We start from the raw sequence: 22,656 nt of genomic DNA, 5'->3' as shown, positions 1-22,656 counted from the left end.
CTCCAGTTATACACCAGCTTATTAGTTCTGCCTGTGATCCTCATGCTTAAGATTTTTCTTTGTGTGAGGAGGTATCAGCTCCATCACAGATAACACTTGTACAGCCCCTGTCTCATAAACCTGTTCCAACACAGAGGTGAGGTTCATGTCAGGACTTTCTAACACCTCCAATACATCAAGCCTGTGGTGGTCTTAATTTTTGCATGCTGACTGGAGGAAGAAAGCGGACTTGGCAATACTATTAGGACCCACTAGAGACAGAGGTAACAGTGTTTCTAAGTGATTTCTCTCTAAATGACTTTAGGAGGTGTCTGGGGGAGAGTTACTGCCACCAAAGATTAAGTAGGTGTAGGAAAATATCAGCACAAGTGTAAGTTATATTATCCTTACCATAGCTTCAGTGAATCCAGAAGCAAGAAGTTTTTAAGCCATCAGAGGAGTGGGTTTCTGGTCCAATCTCCCAACAGGAAGAGTAGGAGCAAGAAACACAACTCACGCTAAGACAAAGGCAATTAATATTGCAGCCTCTGAGAATGGGGGCCCAGAACCAACAAGCCAGGCCTTTGCTGATCTTTCCTGAACCTTCCCTATAATCATGAGACAATGCTCCACTTCCACAAATTCAAGGATTCACAGCCCTTCAGGGATACTGGTTAAGCCCTAGGAAAAATTCATGGGGAAACAGAGGAATGGATTTGCTTCAGAGCCCTCCCCTCTCCCAGCGCAAACCTTCTCCACTCCCTGCTGCAACATCACCTTGTGCGCGGGCACTTGTGCTAGTCTGAATCCTCCGGTTCAGGAGAGGCCTCTGCAAAGACCTGCCCAGGGAAAACAGACCACTGAATTAGCCTTTAAAAGGGGTGAAAGCAAGAATAACTTATGTGGTTTAACCCCGGCCAGCAACTAAGCCCCACACAGCTGCTCGCTCACTCCCCCCAGGTGGGATGGGGGAGAGAATCGGAAGGGTAAAGTGAGAAAACTCGGGGGTTAAGATAAAGACAGTTTAATAGGGAAAGCAAAAGCTGCGCGCCAGCAAAGCAGAACAAGGAATTCATTCACTACTTCCCATCGGCAGACAAGTCTTCAGCCATCTCCAGGAAAGCAGGGCTCCATCATGCGTAACGGTTACTCGGGAAAACAAACGGCATCACTCCAAATGTCCCCCTTTCCTTCTTCTTCCCCCAGCTTTATATGCTGAGCATGACGTCATATGGTATGGAATATCCCTTTGGTCAGTTGGGGTCAGCTGTCCCGGCTGTGTCCCCTCCCAGCTTCTTGTGCACCCCCAGCCTCCTCGCTGGTGGGGTGGGGTGAGAGGCAGAAAAGGCCTTGACGCTGTGCAAGCACTGCTCAGCAGTAACGAAAACATCCCTGTGTTATCAACACTGTTTCCAGCACAAATCCAAAACACAGCCCCATACTGGCTGCTGTGCAGAAAATTAACTCCACCCCAGCCAAAACCAGCACAGTAACTTTTATGGTGCAGGCAACCCACCAGTGCAGCTAAACACGGCAGGCCCCTCGCTGGCGCCCAGCTCACGCTGCCGTACTGCTCTGGGGAGCACGGGGCTACCGAGCAACCCCCCGCGCCGCTCACGGCGTCTGCTGGAAAAGCTGGGCCCTTCTCATGAAAGCCTTCGCGTTTAATACAAAGCAGTTATCTCTTGATGCCCATACACCGCATGGTGTATAACCAACTATTTTCGTAACAAATTGCATCAGAACACAGATTGCTTTTGTTTAGCCTCTTTGACTTATTACAAATCCTGTGCTGCAACAGTGGTGACTAAATAGCATTCCCAAGCACTGGTTTAATTAAGCAGTGTCACTAAGTTATTTATGCTAGACAGGAGCTCCCGACAATATTGCAACCTTCGTTTTTAACTCCTTTACTGCAAAGTTGTGCTGAGAAAAGCACCATCTGTCTTCTACTTTGGTCACCCATTTAGTATTTACCAGACACTCATTTTCATTTTGCGATTTCAAAAATGCTAAGAGAAGGGCATGTATTTTTGCCAAAGTAATGTTTACTATAAGCAAATTCCCAAACATTTAGAGAAGCTTTATGCAGACCCCATTGTAAAGGCTTTTCATGGCAATTAATGTATTCAAAATACTATAGCTATAAGGTACTTTAAATGGACAAATGAGTTGGTACCTCACCTGACAGCAGAGTTTCTAAAAGCTCAGAAAAGTCAATGAAAATGTTAAAGGTTTAGCCTTTGGCTATCAGTGGGGAACCCCTCTGAAAGTAAAACAGAAATTATTAATACATACTGCTTCAGGTATATAAGGCATCAGTTCAACTAGTCGAAGACCGATACCAGGAATTCAACCAGGCTGTTGGGACTTAGGAAAGCTGGACTTACTGAAATGGGAATCCAAGCAGAATTTAGAGGCAGCTGCACATTTCCCCCCAGTACCACTCCCAGTGCCCAAACCTCAGCATCGCACGGACCCGGGTTATTCCCGAGGCCCCACCAGCCGCACGTCTCCCTGCCGCAACTCCCCGGCCGGGCTACGGAAACAGAGCAGCACCCTTTAGTTGCACAGATACTTTGCTGCCAGGTATCTTTACCTACACAACTCAACCAGCTCCTCCTGCCCCCATATAGGTGAAGGATGTCCTCCCAGGCATGGCGCACGCCTCAGCCTAAAGGTAGAAAGCCACGAGACTATTATCAGTCCCTTGAGTAAGTCTCAGAAGCGTCATTTGCTCAGGTCTGGCTCTATTTTACTTGCTCCCCAGGCACTTCAGGTAGGAAATAGCTTGCCTACCACTTCATAAAATGACAAGTTTTATCTGCAATTTTTACAGCTTCACATAATAGAAAAAATATAATCGAGATTTTAAAAAGTAGCTTTAAAGGAAGTACAAACAACTCTCACCCCTGGAGAAGCTGCATGGAGCTCTTTAGCCATAACTACACCGGGAGGAAATATTACCTCTCCTGGCTTGCCTGGTGATTGTGCCTCGGGGGGAGCAGGTTTTCCTGCGGTCATGGTGGAAGAGAGAAAAATGAAGCTGTAGGTCTGCTTACAGAAGGAAACAAGTTGGCAGCAACGAAGTATATTCAGCACAAGCCATGCAACCTCTTCTGCTGCTTCGCCCGCCTTCCAGAAAGCCAGAAGGTTACGTGGGAACAGCAAGAAATTCCTCACTGCCCTAGGAGTCAGCTTGCGTATCAAGACACAGCACGCAAGTAGGGTTAGCTGCGTGCAGAGAACAGCCAAACAACGGCTACATGCGCACTACGCTGAAGCCCCACATATATTCTCAAGGGGTTTTGTTTGTTGGTTTCTTCTAAGGTAAGCAAGGTGGTAGCTGTCTGTCTACAGGGGAGGGGGGAAGCCATCACTATCAATTCCTTTACAACTCTGTCAAGGCCATACAAGCTGTTGACAGCTGAAGTGCAGCTTGAGAAATCATCCTCCAATTACTGATCTCTTTTGGAATCCATTTACCTGACGAATGTCCCCAATTCAATTACTTCTGTGGAATCCAGATTGGGCACAAGGGAGAAGCAAACAGCTAGAGACGGTGCACCACAGGCGTTTCAAATGAAATGCAGCTTGAGACACTGAGCAGAGGGAGGAGTAGATGGCACAGAGCAGTCTATTTTGACAAAGACTAAGATTTAACTGGCATTTGCATAAGTCTTTAGCATCACCTACACGAGCTGCAATGGAGTTCATTTCAGAGTGTTTACACTTCACTGTTACTGATTTATGGTAAAAAGGGAACTGATGAGGAAAAAAGTTACCTTTGTTTTTGTTTTTTTTTTAATTACTTTATTTCAGAATATTATTTTAAATTGAGAATACATTACCTAGTTCTGTCAGGCTATGGAGTCCAAGGCACACAAATTAATTTTCAAGTATCATGCTGCTGATACTGAAGAGCCTGGATCTTGGGAGATATGACCAGAGTGAATACAAAATACTACTATTACAAGCACTACATGAAAAAGGTCTTCAAGAATATGCTCTTCAGAATCGTTGTTTTCCAGCATCTGTTTCTGAAGCCATCTTGGGGCAAGAAGTGGAGACGATATATTAAAAATCTATTGATTTCAAGTCTTGTATTTATTGTGTCTGGTGATCCAGGATTACTTCATAGTATGAATTGGCTTTTTTAACCCAAATTGTGATTTGCCATATCTGCCTACAACAATAATTTAAATTACGCTAACATGACGCTGTAGTCTCACAGTCAGTGAGAGACATGTGTTTGCATCCCCATCACTGTAGAAAAAACACCTCCATCTCTTAGAAACCTACATTTGCATGAACAACATAATTTACAAGTGACTTTACAAAACAAGGAATGAATGGTCCTTACTCCTCAAAAAAAAAAAAAAGAGAGAATCGATAGTGGTGGCAACTGAGGCAGCACTGAAAAAGACCCAATAAAGATAACTATAGAGAAAAGTTCTGCTTAAAGGTTTCAAACAAGCACTCAAGCGAGTTTTTCCCTGCATTAAGCATTGAGTAGCTGGAGACTAAAGTTGGATCTGGAAATGGAGTTCATATGCAATTTTGAGGAAGTGGAGAACAGTTAACTCAGTATCTGCAGGTTAAATAAAAACACCTGAGAAAAATGGTCTTTAATTACATGACCAAAGAGGCATCAGGTGAAGGAGAAAAAACAGCCTTGCAACACTTCAAAACAAGGAAGAGAGAGGCAGAAAGAAAAGAAGGAATGGGGGGGGGGAAAAGCACCAAACAAAGATTATGTAAAAGAAAGGAAAGCCAGAGAAGACCAGAGGTTCACCCCAGTGCAAGAGACGCAACTGCACACAACTGCAGACTTTTTTCTCACGCAATGAACAAGCTAATACGAAATTCAGGCTGACTGTTGAGAGCAGGGACACAGGATGGAGGACAGAGGATGAAAAAGATCTCAGTGGTTTGATGGAATAATCCACTACTTATCCTCCACACTGAGTTGCATCACAAGATTCTCATCAAAATTATCAATTACTATACTGGATTAGGAAACAAAGACAAAAAAAGGAAGATTCCAGCAATCTTCAACAGAATCCCTTTCATCTCCAGAAAGGGCAAAGAGGCATCACAGGACAAACAGGCTGTTGTAAAGAAGTTACAGTGCCTAGTCCCTGCAGGAGAGTTAAACCCATGAAGAATAGGCTCATCTTAGCCCCTGGTTAAAGGCTATTCAGGTGGACTAATAAAATTAAGGTAGGAAATGGAAACTTCCATAGAAACAAAATCTACAGAGCTTAAGGCATTCTCTTTAGGGGAAGGTTTCATCCTATTCCGGATTTCTTAGGAAAAAAGAAATCAGCACAATGCATATTAAATCAGGGATAATAAAATATCTAAAAATTTGCAAAAAAAAAATTTGCACAAAAAAAAAAAGAAGTAATCTGGACTTAGACTTGCTGGATTAAGAGCAATAAGATAAAAACCTTGACTACCTCAGAAATAGTATTTGACAGAATTTGAACTGGAATGTATAAGGAAAATAGGTAAAATGCAACAAGATAGAAGAGGCATAAATAGCCCTTTCTTACTAGAGAAAGAAAACTAATTTTTTCTAAAACATTTCCCTTATTATAAGTTTGATCCATCATCTGCTTGACATAGTACCATGATATATTTAGTTAAATTGGGAAGTACTACTAATTCTAAAAGGGATTAGAATATGATACCAAAAGAACTAGATGGCACTACGAACTGGAATCCTAAGAGAGGAGTGACATTCAGAAATCCACCAGAAGGTACAATCTGTGCACTTCGCACTAAGAATTTCTCCTATGAGGACTTCACCAGTTGAAGACATCCGAGACAGATCTCCGTATCTCACCAGTGGTCTCACACCCATAATTTGGATAGGAAAGGACCAGCTCAGTTCAAGTGTGCTAGCTGAGAAGCCAGATACAAAGTGATTCTTTGTATATGCTTTGAGATTAAAATATGCTGTAATCTCCTAGCCAAAAAAAAAAAAGTTTCAACACTGAAAAATCTTGAAAGCAAAATAAGAGAACATTTCTGAAGGTTATTCTTCTACTCAGTATTTTATGTCAAAATTATTTCGTCTTTTTAACTGATGGCCAAAGTATCTTGCCCCACGTTTGCATGCATCCACAACCAAACTATTAGCTGTGGTCCCCACACTAGCAGACTCATAATCTGAAGCTGTATTTTGGCCACCTGAACTGACAGAATAGGCTTGTTTTGCACACTTCCTTTTCATGGAAGTTATCTATAGAACGATGACCTTTAAGTCTGCAATTTATCATGTTTTCCTGCTACAAAATAATCTGATACTGTAGCAGTTCTGTGATTTCCAGATCAATAGGTTTTAACTGTCATCACACAATCAGCTACCCAATTTCTTTGCCCGCTTTTTGGCGGAGCTGGATGCGTACAGCCTTTTTAAAATAGTTTATGACGACACTGAAAAAGTTATTTAAATTTTCAGCTTGACAGTTTTGTCTCTACACAGAATCCAGACAAGGCAAACTAACTGAAGAGCCTTGAAAAAATTGTATCATGAATACGCACATAACAGCACCAAAGATGACTCATGGAAAACTTAATTGTTCCCTTCTGCAGATTTAGTTTTCACACAGAGGGTCAAATTGCCCACTTCTGGGAAAATCTGTGAGATTATCAGGTTAAGAAAAAAAAAAAATTATTGTCCCATTGCCCACTTTTATATGAAAAGGGATTTTTTTCCTTTTTAAGTTTTCCCCCCAAGAAAAATTACGTTCCCATAGCACAGAAGTGTTCTTGGATACAACCAAGTAACAGAAACAAGACACTCTGCATAACAGTCAGCCATTATTCCATTTCTGGCTTTTATTATGCTCCTTACTGTACAGTAACTTAGCTTACAAGCAGCAGTAAGGCCAAGGGGCAGGTCATGAAAAATTTTCTTAAATAAAGGATATTAACAGTTTTTAGCACATCATTTGTGTTCAGCAATGTCTGATGCATCTCAGAAATGGCTGCACTGATGAAATATGCATACCCGAAGGTAAGAAGAGCTCCCAGGTAACTCCCTAAATGCTACACCTACCATTTGCAAGCAAGGCTGCTGCTTTCTGTGGTATTTGAATGACGAGACCCTTGGCCATTTGAAAATTTCAACAGCAGTTCAGATTTTTTGAATTATCATTTTGGAGTCTAACTTGATTATGTTCACTTTCTCTTAATAACATATCTGATCATCGTGAGAGCACTAGCTCTGTTCTCAACTCTGACGCAGCACGTGGTTCTAAAAAGATAACTCGCAACTATTCTGCAGAAGCTGCCAAAGGGAAAAGCAAAAGCTTTTGGATAGAGATGAGTCAACAGGATTCCTTCTGACGCCTTGTCACTTACTGGGCTAGAACTAGCATGTCATATTCACGAAAAAAACATATTGACCCAGCAATATGTCTGAGTATTAGAAACTGTTGACAATCTTCATTTGTTCATGCAGGTGCACAAAGACATTTTTGCAATTCTGATGAGATACTGAAGAGAGGTTCGATGCAGCGTGGTACATCCAGCCCGTCTCCTGCTCAGCCCTGGTTTGTTTCTAGCTGAGTAGCTCACGCTGGCCAAGACCAAGATCTGGTCTCCTCTTCATCCAGCCGCAGGCCTTAAGATTTAAAATGGCTTGTAGGAATAATAAACATGCACTAAGCATATAATTAAAGCATTTTCCTGCCTTAGTTCCAGATGTCAGTACTGTTTTTCATCATGCTTCCCCTCCATCTCTCCTGCACTGAACTGTGACAGGTTTAAATTTTTTTGCTGCACCTTGCAAACTTACTCAAATTTATTTCCCATTTAGATTTCAGACCGAGACCAAAGTTTAAAGAAAATCATTTAAGCAGATGTATCATGAAAAGCAAAAGAAGCCTCAAATGCAAAATTTTAAAGTCAGCTTATAAAGATTTCAAAGTCTCAGTTACTTTCATTGTAGGAAAATGAAACTCCACTTATCCTTGGATGCAACATAAGAGTGAAAACAAAAATTAGGAAAATGGAGAAAAATTTCGTAGAAAAGATTGATTACCCTAATTTGGAGGAATGTAACTGTACCTCCTCACTTTAGAAGCAGGTTAGTCATCTGGTCCATGGCAGGTAATCTCCAGTCATCTCTAAATCTTCATGTCACCAGAGGGAAGGAAGGAAGCTGCTGGCACACACTTCTCTTCCTAACTCCGAGCTCTACCCACGCTGTCACCACATGGCCCTGAGGCATTCAATCTGCCACCGTGGCATCTGCCTACCTGCCCCATGCCAGATTTTGGGAGAATGAGGCTGAGCAAGTTGCAAGCAGATGAGTACTAAAACCAGTGCTCAGTAGCAAAAGCTAAAGCTAATTATAACTTGTCTGACAAAAAACAGATGCAGTAGGAAGTTTTATGAATTAGTTGAAATTCAACTAAAGCTTTCGGTCGAGTTTCCTGGTTTCAAAGGTTAAAAGCTCCAGGATAGCTCTGCCCCATTTTCTCTCTTGGGACCAGGGATCCAAGGCCTTCCAGCACAGGTACAGGCCTGCCATGGGATGGAAGATGGAGAACCTACAGCTGGAAACCAGTCTGCACCTCCCTGCTATGCCAAGATTCCCCAGGACCTCTAGGACATGGTGAGCAGTCCGACTCCTGCAGAAATCTCAGCTCATCTCTGAACTTCACCGTCCAAATTAGTGGCTGCACAGAAAGGTCCTCCGTAACACACCCCCAAGTTCCCTGTACAACTGTTGGCATGAACTCCCGAGATCACAACCATTGAGCCACCTGAATGTTACCATCAGGGGCTGGAAATCTCATGGCTTCCAGGTTTCACAGGCAGCACAGTATCAATACTGCACACTGATATAAGTGAAACATCACAATCATTTCTTTAAATACCTTCTTCTGTCTCCAACAGATTTCTAACTAAATGGAGGAGAACACCAGGTATCGCGTAGCTTGGAAACAGCCACGTAATGAAGAATTAAACTATGCACAGAGTAATGCTAGCAAAGCAACACAGAGGAGAATTTATTTGTATAACACATGAACACAATATTTAGATGTTTCAGAACAATCCCTGTAAGCAATTTTGTTTCATGTTATGAATAGCTTGGTTATTTCTAGCTCCCAAAATATAGGAGGGGTTGCCATTGGTAGCATTCATTGTCTTTACTCATACAACTCAAATCCCCTTACCAAGCAGTGCTTCAGTGTTCCCTTCAGACAAGCAAACAACACAAACTTCTGGTTTTGAAGATGGGAGTATCTTCTTTCCCCATTGATGCCCTGTCATGGTTCTTGTGCCCAACATTACAGCTGTAACCACAGGACCAACCTTTTACAGCATCTTCAAGATAAGTCTTAGGCTATGCTTACATCAGCAAGAAGTGTGACATGAGAATCTGACTTGTAGAGCAAGACATTTGGCACTAAGAATCCAGCTTTCACTCTACACGCATTTCAAAGGGCCAGACTTCAAACAAAATCTTACCTGGTCCGGTGGACTGAACAGTTGCCAAGTAGCCAAGACACACAGGATGTATGTCCTGCAGTTTAGCTTTATCAGAGAAAACCCCCATTCATGCACTGACACCATCATGTGATGCAAATTGAAGTGTGAAAAGCAGGGAAGACTGAGAGGTTTATTTGAAGAGCATTAAACTGACCCAAGATAAAAATGGCACCCTTGTTCTCCCAACAGCTTCCCACACCAACAGTATCCCTCATCACTATGGGAACATGCGGCGCTGAGATAAGATCCATTCAGATAACCCTCACTCCAACTAAAGTCAGTCACTTTCCAGGCTTCAGCATTTATCCTCACGATACTAACTTCAGTATCAAAGCCTATGCCTCCTATATGCATAAGTAAGCAATAGTCATTAATATACACAATCCACTTTTAATTAAGCAGGCCAAGAAATCATCAAACTGTCATCCCCTAAATGTCTTCACTCTCCATTGCAAGTGGTCAAATTTTAGTTATATATGATGAAAATCCAGACTGCGTAAGAAAAGTTTTCCCGATTTGTTTTTTTTACTTGATGACAAAGTACCCTGAGCTTCCTCAGAGATTTGCACCACACCAGACTACCAATGAGATTAAGTTATGTTCTCTCATCTTTTTTTTTCATTCTAAAAATGAATCACAAGAATATTGACTGTTTAGAGTTGCAAGTGCCTGGAGCCAATATCATTGATTTATTGATGCTTACATCTTTTTTTACTATCAGGAACTACAAAACATAGAAAAGACTGATAGCCAAATTATTTGGCTTAATATAAAGGAAATACAATAGATTTTAGAATGACACCTAACATTTGCAAGTACTTTCAATAACAAAAACAGTCCATGAAATTCCAAGTTCATCAGTTACTGCATATTTGTTATTAAAAAAACCCCAACCTGATCTCTGATCCACAGCCACTGATTTTATACAGCTTGACTAATAATCTTAAGTGTATCAGTTTTCACTAGAGGAGTGTTCGTTTTCTTTTCCTCTTCTCATGTTTAGATTTTTTAATGTAGTCTCTAACAAGAGAGAAGTAGCCCATCCCCAAAAAACCCCGTATCTTTGCTTTTATATACAATATTAACACTGTTTTGAGGCTTGGTATATATTTTAGTACTGATAATCAACATTTCTCAGGCTATTGCTTCTCCTATGGAATACCAAGTCAAAGCTTTATTAATTTGCCTGGAGACATATAGGGACTACTTGCTTTTCTTGGAAAGTGACAACACTGAAAACCCACTAAAAGAAGAGAACAATTTTTCTAGGCTAATTATAACATGGAATGAATATCCTTTAATAACATTCTTTATTATGAGAATAAATACATAAAACAAACGCAATATATTAGCCACATTTCCTCATATACATTCAGAATATAACAAGAAGCTAACAGGCATAATCATCAGAACTAGTTCAACAAACAGATTTTTAATAAGCCAACAACACTAGAGGAAAGCTGGAAAGTTTATGCACTAGTAGCAGGCAAAGAACATGTGATTTCAGTGTTTCCTTGATATTAATTTAAAGACAAACATACTGTTGTTATAAGCATGAACTGACAGAAGTGTTTAGCTCCGTGCGGTAGCCGTTTGGGGTTGTTCTGACTGCAACTGCTTTCCAAGGTATTCCCTGAAACACAACAAAAAATTAGATTGAGAAACATTCTGGAGAGTGAGGCGTAGGATAGCAGTGGGAAGTATGAAGTAGAGAAAGAGGAAAAAGCTTTAAGTTTAGAATTATTCCTTCAAATAATGTCTACTGTTGATAGTCAACAGGAGCTACTATGAGAGTACCTAAGCGTTAGGTATCCATCATCTATCCCTCTGAAACATTCAGTACGAACCGAGTATCAACAAAACTGTCTGGAAAAAGAAAAAGCACAGTGGTAATATTTAGAAGTTCTGGCAACTGTTACAGAACACCCACAAAATACACAGATTTTGCTTGCTGAATATATATATTAGAAGCTGTGGCAAAGTATTTAAAAGGATCTCTTCCCATAACGCAGCTGCATGAGCACAAGTAATGCCGATGGACATAATGGCAATTTAACCCATAGGCTAGCAAAATAGCCACTGACTGAAGAACTATATGTTCGAGTTGGAAGAAAGAAAAGATATTCAAGCCAGGCCCACTGTATACCAACACTTCCTTTAAAGTGTTTTCCTCCTGTATTTTGAAGTGCACTATGTCACTTATTTTATACCTGTCCTCTCAACACTGGAACAAACACCCCCCAAATTCTTAGCATTTGCCTTGAGCAAGAATATCTAAATTCTATGGAAAAATACTGCACAATTCTTCTAAATGTTCCCATCTTTCACTGTCTCCTGTGAAAGCAGCTCAACACTTCACAAAACCACAAAGAAGCTGAAAGAGGTCTTTAGTAATATCTGGGTTGTTGCTTGTTACAGAAAATAAACTTCAATAATTGTACCATGGTATCAGCTGAAAGAGTGGTTTCAGGACCTGTGAAACATAGGCGTTCTTTTTCCATTGCTGATAGTACACCTAGCAGTACAGTTTCTCTCACTACACAGGTATATCAACCTACACAGGTTAAACATTAGAAGCCGTTCAGAGAAATGACGATCAGAATGAAGCCTTTTTGAAAAAAACTAACTCAAGAGTACGCACTTTTGCTTTATTTAAAAAAAAAAAATCAGTTCTTCTTGCACATTTCAAAAACTAGTTTTCAGTTTAGTGTCCTGTTGAACAGCTATTCCCTATGCATTACAATTCCTATTGCACAACGAAGTTTAGCATCACAACTGTACCACCCAACAGCACTTTTCTCATTTTTACAGTTAAGTATCTAGAAAAGCAAAATTCTATAAAATATAATGTTAACTTCAAACTCCATTAGCAAAGAAAATAACACATAATTTGTATGCTGAGCCATACGTTATGATTTAGCACCTTCCTTCACAGCTTTATCAAGTGTTGCTGCAGGATCACAGTATTTTAATGCTTGGGCTGCACTCAATAGATATGACTCTTTATCATAATAGGTAGGTTATCATCCTCGAAGTAGAGACTCCTGATGGCAAAGAAGGAAATGAGCTGCTCTCTTGTGGTTTTGCAGGACTCAAAATTGTACCACTGAAATAAACAAAATTTGACAGCCATCCAAAAACACAGCCAGCAACTATGGAAGGGCTTCCAAACTCACCAAACATCTTTCTGTTCCCTCTGTGGTTTTTTAGTTTGTTTCATGCCTATATGCATGTACTGATTCTAGTATTTCTTCTCTGACATCCAGCCTTGAAAGCAACTGACACTTGCCGCATACATGGCTCTGCTCACAGCATCACAAGCCTGCAAAGTTATTTTTTCTTAAAGCACACATGAATCATTTTGAATGTGAAATTCCTGTGCAATTACTTAGAAGTAGGAAAGTCAATCAAGCTAACAATCCATAACAGTACAACCATTGCATAGCTTACACTGTTTCAGATGCATGCTCAAGGCTCAAATCCAACCACAGTACAGTGTATTCAGCAAAAATCTCTGAGAATGCAGAGCAGTAGCATATTTTGTAGGTACTTAGTGCCTTAACAGACATATTCAACTTCTAAGAACATACAGTAGATAGTACAGTGTCTTCCGTACAAAATCTTTTATTTCAGTCAGTCATTTGCAGGTGTGAGGTTTAAGTCCAGGATCAAGGAAAAGCTCTTATCCCGTTTCCCCATACAGAATGAGTATCTGCAGTTACTGCTCTACATTGCCATGCTGCAAACCCAGGTGAAAACCCCATACTGTTCCTACCCCATCACTTCTATAGCCACCACCGAGGGCCGCTGAAATGCAAAAAACCTTGTCCCACCTGCTGTTATAAGTACCAGTTAATTTTCTATTTGGTTATCATTTCCAATTGAGTGTCACTGGTTAACCTAGGACAAGTTCTTGCATGGTCTATGCTGGATGATGAGAGGGAGAGGTAGGAGACCGATAGGAGGGATTTAGACAGCTTCTCAACATGAAGCTTTCATGTGCAGCCTTAGGAGAGCAGACTGATAGGTTATTCTGCCAGGCCTTTAGTCGCTTCTCCCTCCCATCTTCCACTAAAACTCAAGCTACTGAGGGTAGCTAAAGTAGGCCCCTGTTCTCCCTCTGTTAAAATACATACTAAAAAGACAAGAAGATTCCAGCATATTTTTTACACATTGGTATTTCATCACATCAGGAGGTTAAGTAGCACTGTAAGCTTCAGTCTTCCCACATAAATTGGACACAGGTGTCCATCACTATGCTATTACAAATCAAGTGTCTAAGATTTTTTTGTTTATCCTGCACTCTTACATAGTTAATCTTAAGAGAAAAATTGGGATTTTAGAACTACTGTTTACACCACAAAATTAAAATTACCTTTAAGAATGCAAGCGTTCAACACATTGCACTACAAGAGCATGTACGATGAAAGAAGAAGGATGGATCTTGTCACCAAGATAACAAATCACTTCACAAAATATTCAGAACAGCATCTGATAGATTAGAGATGCAGACTACAATGGACAATAATGAGATATTAGACTTGATTTTTAAAATTACAAGCTATAAACCCATGAATTGGACCACTTCTCCCTATTTTAAACTTATTTTGTTAATCCTTCCTTCAAAACAGCAGAAAAAGACTACCTTTACTATAACAAAGGCATCACGGTTGGTCTTTTGCAAGTACATCAAGTTTCTAAGATGGTTAAACTCAGAAGCAAAAGTATACAACATACGAGTGCGGCCACTACTGGCACAGATTCATGCATGCCTGATCAGCTCATATTATAGACTAAGACAAAACATACCCTGCTAACATTTGACATAGCTGAGCTTTGGGGCCTACATACCCATTGTCTTTCAATACACAATCTTACAAGTAATATCATTTTTCCTTTCTAATCAGGCCAAGCAGATCTGCAGGGTGTCGCTCGATATGTGTTCTACAAGATGTACAAAATTCAAGTACAAAGTTGTAGAAAAAGAGCAAAATACTGTCGTGGCCAACAACAAATTCAGTCACCAATTCTTTCGACCAGAAAGCTGCCTTTTACCTTGAGTAAGCACTGTATTACTGTATATAACACTTCAAAAGCCAGTCAGAAGTAGTAAACATTTTCGCAATACAAATACACCAGCTGTCCAGCCATTATATAAGGCTCATTTTTCTTTTAAATCATTTATGAGGATGAAGGGAAATGAAATTCTATGTACCAGTAGTCCAGTAATATTAAGCATGTTTACATATAATGCTTTATTCCTTTACTGCTTTCCGGAAAAGGAAGGAACGTTACCACATGCTTAATGGTGCTCCCTCAAATCAATACGCATCTGGAAAAGTCTGTGCTCTCCCACACAGACAGACTTACAATTAAGCACGTCATTTTGGTATACTCCCCATGCTGGGATTGTAGCGGTGAACTTCGTGGATATTTTTAAGGTACCTTGCAACAGTTCCTAGTAGCACTAACTTGGAATCAGCACTAGATACCATGCACAGAACAAGTAGGCAACTCACCCTCCAGCATTAACAATCAAGATGTAAAGTACCTTGTAAGTTCAAATTTGCAAGTTTAGCTCTTTGGAACAAGAAGTTCCACTTTGACCGTCTTCCTCCCACTGGAACAGAAAGGCCTTTATAAAGGTCTGTTTTAGCCCCTTTCTGACTTCCTTCTACATAAAATCATCCTTATTACAAAGCAGATGAAGCTGGTCCAGACAAGCTTGCATTTACAGTTAACTGCATTCAAAAGTGAAACAATTGATTCAGTATGAATTTACAAGAGCACAAAACATTACCTCATGCACTGTAGAAAAGCATCAAAACATGCAAGTATAGTACATGACTTTGTAGTTACTCTCTAAAGTCTTCCATTTCTCAACTAAAGCTCAGATCAACAAAATTTGAAACGCCCCATTCTCTCACTTCCTTGGTCATTCAGAGGTCTGACGGCAAGGCGTAAGTAATTTCCATTTGCAAATTAATCTTTTCATTCATATTAGAATAACTAAGTGAGATTCCTTCCACCCTAGCAATTTCCTCTTTTACAGGCCTAATCTTTAAACACACATTTTCTGAGGTATCCGAAGTACTTTTTCCAAGAAGAAAAGGAAACTTAGAGGTGAATACGTCATTTTGTTGCATCTCAAATCCTTACTCCAATGTGTTGCTGCATTCAGTTTAATTTAATTGGGTTTGTTGGCATATGAGAGACACTGACACCCTCAAGCTGAGATATACTTAAGTGTTACGGTAATTGCAAAAAATGCTTAAAGGTCATTTAGGAAAAGACACAAGGAACTGATCCAACACATAAGCCACCAAATTCAGCGAGTATGGAATAAGGAGATAATTGCAAACTGCCACAAGACCCTACCTGAAAAATTTACACTGATTATCAGATTGAGCAAAGGACCACTGTCAACAACAAACAATCTATGATAGACAGGAAAGTTTTAAGGTACATACAACAGATTTCTAGAGGTCATGTGCTAAAAGGAACAAGCCTTGCAGTTTAAGAACTACTACTTTTAGTGGTATGCTCCAAATTCCAGTGCAGTTAAGATTTACCTGTCCTTTAAGGACAACTGAAAATTCTTCTTCCTGGCAAGCAAAGGAAGAAAAGTAGATGAAGCATAGAAGAAAGGAAGGGTGAAATTTTCCTATTCTCTCTTTTCTAACAACATTTATCTTAAATCTTGCTTAAATCCAATTTTTTAAAGAACTATGTTATCCAAAAATATTTGACAGTCTTGAACATCTGTAATTTCTAGCTTGCTTTAGCACACTGAGGTTCTTAAGCGGCAGAAGGCTTTCCTTTGACAAAGAACAATATAAAAATATTGATGTTATTTTTCTTTATCTAAACATAAACCTAGAGTCCCATGCTTTTGAAAGTGAAAATGAAAAGCTAGTTCTAAAGAAATTCTTCCCTTTATGAAAGAGTACAGAAGTATAATAAAAAGTCTGCCACACGACTCAAGCAACTCAAAAGACATTGTCAACATATACTGTTTCAGACAAATCATAAAGATACAACAAATAGTTAAACAAACAAGTTCAAAGGACAGGCAGCAGATGGAATAGTTTAAACAGATAGAACAGATTTGCCATCTTTACGTTGTATTTCCACTATGAGTCTAATAACCTGGATTTGTTGAGACAGACAGACCAGTTTTAGTCATTTATTGAGGCTTCATAAATATGTATTCGAATTACACAATTGATGTATTCCCAGCTCTAAGCAGACTAAACTGTCCCTTGAAATCATTGGTCTTATAACTGTTACACTGCTGCAAAAACAACTCCACAGATGTGACAATCCCTGGAACCTTCTGAGCAGTAGAAATGAAGAAGCAACACCAGGACAAGGTTGCAACCGTCTCTCAAGTCCCCATCTAATCCAGTGGGGGACAAAGCTGGCACGGCCACCCTTGAACACATTCCAGCCTGTACGCGCCTGCCTTTCTCACGGGGCGCTCATCCAGGCATTCTGGTGAGACAGTTATTTTTTGTTCATTTAACTCTCAAGTGAATTGCTTATTGCTAATAAGCTCCCTTGAACCCGGTTACTGTGGTGTCACAGTAACACTAGTGGTGGCCGGGAGAAAGGCAGGTGGAGCTGGAGAGGGGCCACCACAGATGCGTTTGCCTTGCCACAGAGCCACAGCCACGGAAGTCAGTAAAAAAAAAAAAAAGAAACCAGGCTCAAATCAAACCTGGAGCTATGTTAATATTTGGTTCCTGAAATAGAATATTAACATCATACTGCTGGATCAGAAATTATACCACTGCATATTTTTATATATTATTTTATATATAAAAAATATACTCTACATGTATTTTTTTAAATATATAATATATATTCTATACATTACATGCACTGCTCTTCACAGAAGTAAATAGAAATAGTTACAGCTATGCAAGTAGTAAATTAAAAAATAAAGAGACATCTTCCTAGACAGCTGGGCTGGGAAGACTGCCCAAGCTGGAGTGCTACCACACAGGAAAACTGCAGTTCTCTTCTGTCACTTGTTTGCTGAATACAATTTTCTTCCTTGACTCAGTGGATTAACGCAATACGAAGTATTTCAAGGAAAAAAAAAAGGTGTTAAAGATTATAAAATATTTGTCTATTATACCAATGCAGACCATAAGTAGTGCTGAAGGTAAGCCAGCACAAACAAACAACAAAAAGAAGAAACAAATGTACACCAGAGTCAAAGCTACTCTGACCAAACAGTTTGGGCCTCCACCACATCAATCAAACTGAAGTTTTTATAGATTATCTTATTTTCAGTGGAACCATCGTGATTTTCACCAGGTATCTCCTTGACCTATGCATGTGGCCTTGGATCTCAAGTGAGAGGAGATATTGCAGAAAATCTCTGCAATCCTCAATATTTTGCGTAACAGATTCCACTTAATGCAAACAGATAGAACAAAAGCAAACTGTTAAGACAAACAGCACTTAGGACATTTTTTCACCTTAACTATTCACAGTAAAGAGATGTTCAACGTTCTGATGTGCACACTAAAACTAAACAGTTGAGCAGAGGAATTATAAACATTATGTGAAAGTTTTTTTTTTTCAAATGGAGCCTGTCTTCAGCTGAATGCAATAATATTAATAGACAATCTACAGATTATCTCCTGATTACTGAAAACATTATTCATAGCATGGTTTATAGCCCTCCTTATGATGCGAAATGCAAAATCAATGTGCGTCTTCAGACTGAGACACTGCAAGAACCTCCTTTTCAGTCAGCAGCTTCCCTTCAGAGAGGTTTTGTCCATTATTTGGAAGAGTAATTCTAGACTTCCAGTTCACAACTTTACATACAAACTATAAAGAAATGGCAGATCAATGAGCTCCTATTACAAGGCTATTACTCAAACATTTTATTAGATTTTAAAAGAAAAACTTATGAAATCCAATTCAATATATGCCTTTCTATTAGGGAGACAAGGTATAAGTAATTTTTCAGTTATAAGATGCACTATGAGCTAACACTTACACAGAGCCATTCTGTGAATTAAAAAGAACCAACCTCACTAAACCATGCAACTTGGTTTGAAAGTGGTTTTATATTGAATCAGAAGATTTAGTTGCCACAATGAACAGTAAGCAAAATGCTTTCAACACTTACGAGCTTTAAGTTTGCACAGACTATTTCAGAATGACTGACATAGATCATGTTTAACCGAATTTTCCTATCAGGAAATCAAATCTTTAAAGTAACACTAAACAGAAGTGAAAGTATCAAAAGTTACTTCTTTGGTAACATGCTTTTTCAGCATAGCATGTGAAAATGAACAATTTCTTTGAAAAAAGAAAATGCAAACTGAGCAGGATCTTTGATATTTGCAAAATATTTGCTTTACTTTAACAGAAGTTCTAGAAATACTAAAGTGTGTTTTACAAACAGTGCAGATCTCATGAGAGAAAATATGATCACAGTGTGAAATCCCAGAGAGCATATGCACAATACAAACCACAGTCCCTACCTGTATGGAATGAAGGTTTACAAGAATACATATTTATGTTCAAATAAAAAGGTGGAGCACTCATACTAGATATCAAGTGTGCCTATAACTAATCGGATTTTTGCCTAATTTTGCCTAATTTTTTTTGCCTAATTTTTGTCTCATTCTAGCTAGGAACTGTCATCTTAAAAAAAAAATTATCAGGGACACAATCTATCTTCTCAAACTTTTCAGTTAGTTAACTTCTGTTAGCTACTAAAAAGGAATTGTATTGATGATGAAGGCTAAGAAACAGGATAAATAGATGCAGGGGATTGCATTATCATGTAGGCATTGTTTCCCAGATTTAAGCCTACTTGATTAAGCATTACATCTCTGAGTGTTGGAATGGGGAAAAAAAAGGGGAGGGAGGAGTGGGGGCAAACTTCATGGCTGCCAGTTAACTATCACTACACCTTGCACTTCTCACTACCAAAATCAAGCAAGATACAGAAGCTATCTTAGGAGATGCATGGGCTTGGGAGAACAAAGTTTATGCCAAAGAAGAATAGTGACAAATGCTGAATATTCCATGCTAACTTTATAGAACAATAGCTTCTAAATATAGCATACTGCAAATCCTAGGCAGTTTCAGATTTTTTTCATGTCTCTCTGCATAACTATTCATTTTAAAAGATGGAAAGCAAGTAATTTTGTCTGGGATGTGCACTCTGAAAATCATATATTAATCTGTTGCACATTCAAAGCTTATCTGAATTTGTTACTTCGTTCAGTATGCCATTTATTAATTTTACTTCCAATACCATACTTGGTGGTGCATCAATGACGCATCCCAATTCCCACTGTTTAGCATCCTGCAACACACTCATACTATAGAGGTTAAACCACTGCATTTTACTTTACATTTGCATGAACAAAGAGCACACATGATCCATCTCTGCACATCTCAGCTAGACTGGATGTCATAAAAATTCTCTCTTATTTCTGACCTCTGGTCCCCAACTGCCAACAGCACTTCTGCTGACAGAGCAAGGAAAAAAGTAATATGCTGTACTTACTACATGAGTCATAAGCAAACTTCCCTGGGCCTAACCCGGCTAGAAAACAAGCAAGTGGTGGAAACTAGTGCACTGTGCTCCAGATGACCAGTAAGGTCATAAATAAATTACACATTAAATGCAGAACATTTAGAATTCACCTCGCTCTTCATCTAGCTCTTATTTTAGTAAAGTAATAGAAGGTTGGTATTAACCCCTTTAGAATGAAGCCAGGAGACTACAGGTTCACAAATCTTAAAGACAGATTATTCCCACTGCTCAACTTCAGGCACTGAAGCTGCTCTGCACTGCCCGGAAAAACAACCTGCTTCTCTCCGTTGTTCATAGAAGGAACTTGGGCTTCTAACTGTAGGTGCTTTGAGTCACCACATCCCATCCCTGAAGTTCAGTAAAATGTTGTGCCGTGAAGCACATGAAAGGCACGTGCTTCATCTGTAGAGATTAACATATTGGGTTTCTTTAAAGTGATATATGTAAGTGCTGTCAGTTTAGAACTTAATGATTCGATTCTTCTTAAGTCTGCATCATTAAAAACATCGCTCCAACCAGCATTAGGTTCCCAAAACCAGGTCCTAATACTAAAACGGTCAAGTTGGGTATTGCCTCTGAACACCAGCAAAGACAAGGAATAAGGAGATGATGCTTCTCATACATAGTTAAAGCACAAATTAAAAAGGACACACAAAAAAATCTGCACCATCATTGCCATGCCGAACTCCCTCATCTGCCAATAACAGGTTTTTACCATCAGCATGGGGTGCCGCGACTAACACAGTTCAAGTGAGATTAAAACACAGGATAAATTACCATTTAAAGACACCAAGTGATGCTAAAAAGATACCTTCGCCCCCTGCTTCATCAAGTGCACGATTATTTAACATGCAAATGTAACTGGAATATTTCACCTGAACTTACCTCATCTGAAAAGCTGACAGCAGTTACTGCTTTTGCCAACCTAGTTTCACCATGAAACAGAATGCCTGACAGTCTGATTTCCCCCCATTTATCCCTGACTTAAAAACCCCTAAGGAAAAGCCAGTTGAGCAGCCTGTAATGAACTATTCAAATTACTTAGGAGTTAATTGTTTCCAAGTTGAGTTATTAGCAGTCTAACAATACAGCTGCGTTTTAAGCAGAATGCCACTCCAGCTACCCCATGACACTCCCTCGGTTCAGGTACCAGAAGCTTTCCTTACTCTGCTGCTTCAGGCACAGCACTCACACCAAGCCTCAACCTGGCAGTGCAAACCCTTATTTTCCTCATCCTTCTCTTGGTTAGCCTCCAGATCTAGGAACAGCCTGACTACCTCTGTCAAGCGCATGTGTCACAGATAGTAATGCAGAGTTGTTCTACGCCAACTGAATTCAAGGAAAAAAACAATTGCTTTGAGTGAAATAAGTAGAATTCCAAAACACATGGAAGCAGGGGAAAAATGATTACTGTTTCCCCGGCTCTGAAGACCAAGGTAAGCAAAACCTTGAAGTTGCTGAGTAATCCATCTTATGAGAAAGCAAATCTATATAAGTAGGCACTTGAACTGCACTTTGCAGCAGTCAGGGGACTCTGCTCTCTCTTCTCCCCACACAAGCTATGAAGCAGAAGAGCTCCTGACACACATCAAAAGCCAGATCTATACAAAGACAGATCTAGCTTCCCACATACAAATGATGCATCATTTCCTTAGCTCAAGCTATCTGATGTCCATTCCAGGTGGAACGCTACTTTGGCAAATACGAGCCAAGGACAATGCGTCCCAGAGGCTTGTTCCAATGAGAATTAAACAAGAATCTCCTACAGAGATGACAATATGAATCTGAAAATGGCACTAACTTAAACAGGTCCTTTTTACTGACACCTTTGAAGATCTGAAACTAGATATAATTGCAATCTCTCTCTCAGTCTCAAGTCTAAAGGTTCACAGACTGTGAAAGGCAGGCACAGAAATGTTCATGCCATTAAAAAAACCAAACAAATCTAGAAGACCAGATGTGATATTTTTAAAATGAGTATGCTTAAGTTGAAAATGACAAAAAGCCAGGTTAGGCACCCAGGGAAACTTTTACTACCAGTGAGGTTTGTGCTGGAGAAAGACCAGAGTGTTATATTTTTATTACCAGATTTTCAAGACATCAGAACACACATGAAATAATATCTGTCCACCCCTGCAGAAGGTCAATTCAGTAACTAAGCCTTCTACACTGTAATCTATATTATCTATAGCTGGTTTATAATACTCAGAATGCTTCAAATATGTCAGAACAGCATAGTGAGAAAAGCAGCATATCACCAAACTGAGAAGCAGGGTGGAGTGCAATATACAATACTCCCCCCATGTTGCACATGACCACACATTTAGTCTCCATCTCCACACACTCAGAAATTCAGTGCTATTTACCGAAGTACTCCTTACAGGTGGAGAATGTTAACTCTGGATTTGTCATAGTAGGTTATTTAAATGTGTGTTTCTCTGCTATAGAAGGTTCCCACAGTATGAGAGAGGGAGGAAGAAGGATAAAATGAACATTGTAACGTGCACGAGAGTTAAAACCCATATTCTTCAGAAGAAAGGGGAAAAACTAGGTTTGTTTTACAGAAAATACACTGCAGGGAGAGGGGA

At 39.6% G+C, this 22,656-nt stretch overlaps 1 protein-coding gene across 5 annotated transcripts in view; it reads right to left on the bottom strand.

Moving 5' to 3' along the window:
* Positions 1-581: 581 nt before the first annotated feature.
* Positions 582-22,656, bottom strand: part of ATP6V1H (ATPase H+ transporting V1 subunit H) — a 62,200-nt gene continuing 40,125 nt past the window's right edge. For 2 of the 5 annotated variants that reach the window (XM_075141867.1, XM_075141869.1), the window contains exon 14: positions 582-818. In XM_075141867.1, the coding sequence (XP_074997968.1) occupies positions 701-818 (118 nt within the window). In that variant the 3' untranslated portion in view covers positions 582-700. Of the gene's footprint in view, positions 819-10,785; positions 11,126-22,656 lie in introns of those variants that run through there. The other 3 variants (XM_075141871.1, XM_075141870.1, XM_075141872.1) reach the window with 2 other exon arrangements.

This window comes from Calonectris borealis, chromosome 2 (genome assembly GCF_964195595.1).
Source record: "Calonectris borealis chromosome 2, bCalBor7.hap1.2, whole genome shotgun sequence".
NCBI classification, from domain to species: Eukaryota; Metazoa; Chordata; class Aves; order Procellariiformes; family Procellariidae; genus Calonectris; species Calonectris borealis.
This window is presented reverse-complemented; position numbering and strand designations above follow the sequence as displayed.